Raw genomic sequence first — 4,277 nt, 5'->3', positions numbered from 1 at the left:
TCCCCGGAACCCGCCGTGGGCCGGACTTCCTGCCTCTGCACGGTGAGGAGAGACTGTCTAGGCTGTGTTCTCGTGGCTGCCTGAGCTGACCAACGTACCCACCCTTCTCTTGTTGTCAAGATCCCTACCACCTTCTGAGGCACCTCTGAAAGGTTGTATCCTCCAGAAGCTTCTCCAGATCCTCCCAAAGGAGTAGAAGCACCACGCCCTGAGCCCCCCGCCTGCTGGTCCTCCCAGCTGCCCTCTGGCTTGTGGGGGGCGGGGCATCTGTCTGACTTGAGCCACGTGTGAATGTGTCAGAGACCCTGACCCACGCTTGCTTTCGCAGTCATCCGACGTGACACTGCTCTGGGCACAAGGGCAGTAACAGGCAGACCCTGCCTCATGCCGCTCACACCTCGACCCTGCACCAGAAGGGAGCAGGAGCCTGACGCAGCCACCGCAGCTGCTGCAGACGGGCGCGGCCCCCCGCTCCCCGTTTCTGCAAAGAACTTCCATCCTGCCTTTGCTTCAGCCCTGACCTGGAAGTCCTCGGCCTCCTCATTTGTCTCTGCCCAACTCGATCCCCACCACCCGCCCCCGTGCTTCAGACAGACGGGCCTGGCTGCTTTTCCCAGCACATGGGACACAGGCGATATCGCAACAGAAACACGGTGCAGGTTGAGCGGGGGTGCAGACAGCACCGCGTTCATCATCGCCTCTTCCGCTTCCGCAGTGTCAGGGAGGGCAGGCTCCGGGTCGATAACGCAGTCCTGCCACCTCCAGGCCCTGTCCAATTGCTGCGAGAGATCTGCCTGCCCTGAAGCAATTAAACCCCGAAGCCTCAAAAGCAGAGACGCAAAACTTGACAGCTCAGATATGAGATGTGCCCGCGGGCTCTCCCCTGGGGGGGCCACGAGGGTCCCCGGCTGTGGGCGGCGCAGAGACCCATCACTCATCTCTGACGCAGCCTGGGGCCACGGTCTGGGAAGTGCGTCAATGCCCTGAGACTTGCCTGGAAGGAGGCCGGGCGCTCAGCACGCACACACGCCTCTGGCGAGCAAGCTCCCAGCTGGCGCGTTCGAGGGCAGCCGGAGGAGGCTTCTGCGGCCCCGCCACCACCGCAGGGCCACACCTGTGTGGCCTTGGGGAAGAGCCTGCACCTCATCATGCCGCACTTTCCTCATCACTAAAGCAGGATCATTTGTTCACTCATTCATTCATTCTATCCATGCTTATGTGAGCACCTACTGAGTGCCAGGCTCCACTCAAGAATTCAAAGATGTCTAAGGGACATCTAGACTCAGAATTCAAAGATGCTAAACTCAGAATTCAAAGATGTCCAAGGGACTCAAGCCCAGCAGAGATCACGACACACTATTCCATTCAATGCTACGGAGGAGGAGGGGACCCGGATCTGCACAGGGGCTGAGGAGGTCCCCACAGCAAGGAAAAGGCCACACAGGTGTCAGATCCCCAAGTGTCCACAATCTGAGACAGACGGCGACCGAAGCGGAAACCTCTACCCCTTGCTGGCATGGCTCCAGAAACTTCCTTGGTGTCTCTGAGCCTCAGCTTGCTCAACTCTAAAATGGGAACAGTAATCGGACCCGGCTCCTAGGGCTGCTGGGAGAGTTAAGTAAACCGATCGACGAGGGGGCAGGGCCTGACGGCTGACGAGCACTCAGAAAACGCTGGTGTTCAGTGGCCAGCTTTGCCTCTGTAAGCCCATGGGAAGGGGAAGCTGGAAGGGATCACTTGGAGGCAGTAAGACCAGTGAAGGGGCTGCTGCGATGGCCCAGGAGAGCGTGGGGTGGGGTGGGGGCGCCGGAAGCAGTGGCCGTGGGTCGAGCAGCAGCAGCTGGGCCAGTGCCGCATCATTATGCACAAGGCCGGTCTCTGCCCTCTGGGGGCTGCCATTCCAACGTGGGGCGCAGAAGCTAAACAAAGATGTATAATGTCAGGTGGGGATGACACTCAACTGGCAGAGAGCCTGACGGTGTACAAGGGGCCATGTCAGCCAGGATGGCCAGGCCTCCCTGGGGAAGGGCTGTGGGCAGAAGCCAGAGCGAGACGAGGCAGGCTTGGAGCAGGAAGGGCCCTGGAGAGGGAGCCTGAGCAGGACTGAGCAGGGTGAGGCTGAGGGACAGCAGGAAGTCAGTCCACTGTGGCTGGAAAGGAAGGAAGGAGGGGTGAAGAGGAAGGGGCTTGGAGGAGCGAGAGAATGGGAGTAGGGTGACGCTCAGACCTCTGGCTCTGGGGGCTGCTGGACAGTGGGCTCCAACTCAGAAGGACCCCCTGGAGCGAGGGAGGCGTGATCATTGGGGTCCAACTCGATCTTGGTGGGCTGAGGGGGGAAGGGGAGTTAAAAAGGGCAAAGCAGTTAGACCATGTTTTCTAAAAGTCCCGAGGCAGAAGAAACAAAAGAGGCTCTGTTTCCAGGTGGAAGCCGCGGAAACAGGTTCTGATCTGAGCTGTGCCCGTGGGGCCCCTCGCACGGGCCGGGGTCCAGGTGGAGGAGAGCGGTCCCAGACCTCGCAGGAGCCAGCTGATCGGGGGGGCTCACCTGGCACTATGGGGACAGGAGGATGAGGTGGGGGACGGGATAACCTGAGATCGGCAGCTGGGAGTGGAGGCTGGAGGTGGGGAGGGCAAGACCACAGTGACGGGATGTGGGGCAGTCACCACGGGGCCGTGAACCTGACGTCCAGTTAGAAATCACTCCCAGCCTTGCCTGGCCTCACCATGATAACTCTGAAGATCAAAGCAGATGACATGCGTGACGGGGGACTTGATACGTTTGCAGACGGGACTCTCAGCAGTGAATCGTGAAAGCTTAGGGGCTCAGCAAATACTGCTGAGCAGACCGAACCCGGAAACCGAGAGCACGCTGAGGGAGCGAGCGCCCACGCGTGTGCAAAGGCCTCTTGGCCCACGCGTGTGCAAAGGCCTCTGTGCCCACGCGTGTGCAAAGGCCTCTGGGCCCACGCGTGTGGAAGAGCCTCTGGGCCTTCTTGGGAATGACGGCAGGCCTCCCGCCTCCCCCGAGAAGGGGGCGAGAGCTCCCTGGACAGCCCTCCCGGCGGGCCAGCCCGTGGGGGCCCAGGGACACGGTGTGAACGTCCAGATACCCACTTGCAGAGTGGACACTTCCACTGGCCCGTTGTCTTGTCCCACCAGGAAAAACTCCACAGTGACCGTCTTGTCTGTGCGCCGTGAAGCACCTGCGCGGTGGGTGAACAGCGGGAAAGCCCTGGCCAGGGCGCAGGCGGAGGCGAAGGCGTCCGACCGCTCACAGACCATCTGCAGCACAGAGAGGCGGGGCTGTGACGGGGCGGGCGGGGGGCGCAGGTCACAGGGCCGACCCAGGGAGCCGCCGTCAGGAAGTGCTGGGGCTCACGGCTGGGTCGGACGCCACTGTGCATACAATCTGGACACAGGCGCCCCCACCAAGCCATCACCCCGGGGGTCTTCCCCCAAACCACTGCTTCCACATGTGAGAAGGAAGACACGGGCCACCAGGGGCTACCTACTGCCTTCCAAGACGGGACATGGAGGGATGCACAGCAGAGCCCCATCTGAGGCTCAGAGCTGCCACCCAGACTGATCCGGGAGAAATGGCTTAGTCTCTCTGACCTCAGCGTCCCTGTCCGAGGCAGCGGTCACAGTGTCAGGGCTGTGGCAGCATCTGAGCCAGAGTGCTCTGCGGTCACTCTGCGGTCACCCGGGGGTCGGGGGCCGCCTCCTCTCAGCACTCACCACAATGCACCGATGAGTCCCCGGCGGCAGGCAGGTCCGCACAAGTCGGGTGACGAAGTGCGCGGCCGAGGGGCTGTTGTGCCGGCTCACGCGGGGGGGCAGGGCGGCCACAGTGGCGCAGTTCAGGTACAGGGGACAGCTGTCCGTGGGGTTGGGGTTGAGCGTGCTTAGGGCGGCCTGCCAGAGCTGGACCAGGAGGGAGAGACAAAGACAGACACCTGACTTCAGCGGTCCGCATGCCGGGAGCCCGGCCGCTGCGTGTGGACACTTGTATGGTCAGAGGACACTTTCGCAGCTCCCCAGGGGGTCCCCACCGGCCGTCACCAACACGTGTGGCGTCTCACTAGAGCTACGTGTGTGTGTCTGGGGCACGGGGGCGAAGCACTGGGCACTTGAAGGCCAGTCTGGGGGCTGCTTGGCTTCGAAAGGGCGGAAACCGGCAGTGGGGGGCCCCAGCCAGGTGCCACTGCCACGGGGTCTGGCGGCAGGCGGCCGCTCGAGGCACTTCCTTCGAGGCGGGCCCAGCTGCCAGCTCCGGA

General features: G+C 62.4%; 1 protein-coding gene across 1 annotated transcript in view; it reads right to left on the bottom strand.

The window, feature by feature from the left end:
* The window catches only part of LOC102889519 (aminopeptidase like 1), a 53,527-nt gene that overhangs the window by 14,323 nt on the left and 34,927 nt on the right, over positions 1-4,277 (bottom strand). The window contains exons 9-10 of the mRNA XM_025039690.1: positions 3,739-3,924; positions 3,115-3,282 (exon numbers count right to left, since the gene is read on the bottom strand). Coding sequence (XP_024895458.1) covers positions 3,115-3,282; positions 3,739-3,924 — 354 coding nt within the window. The remainder of the gene's footprint in view (positions 1-3,114; positions 3,283-3,738; positions 3,925-4,277) is intronic.

The sequence above is a fragment of the Pteropus alecto genome, unplaced genomic scaffold, assembly GCF_000325575.1.
Source record: "Pteropus alecto unplaced genomic scaffold, ASM32557v1 scaffold45, whole genome shotgun sequence".
Lineage (NCBI taxonomy): Eukaryota > Metazoa > Chordata > Mammalia > Chiroptera > Pteropodidae > Pteropus > Pteropus alecto.
Note: the sequence above shows the minus strand (reverse complement) of the source record. Positions and strands in the feature narration are given on the sequence as shown.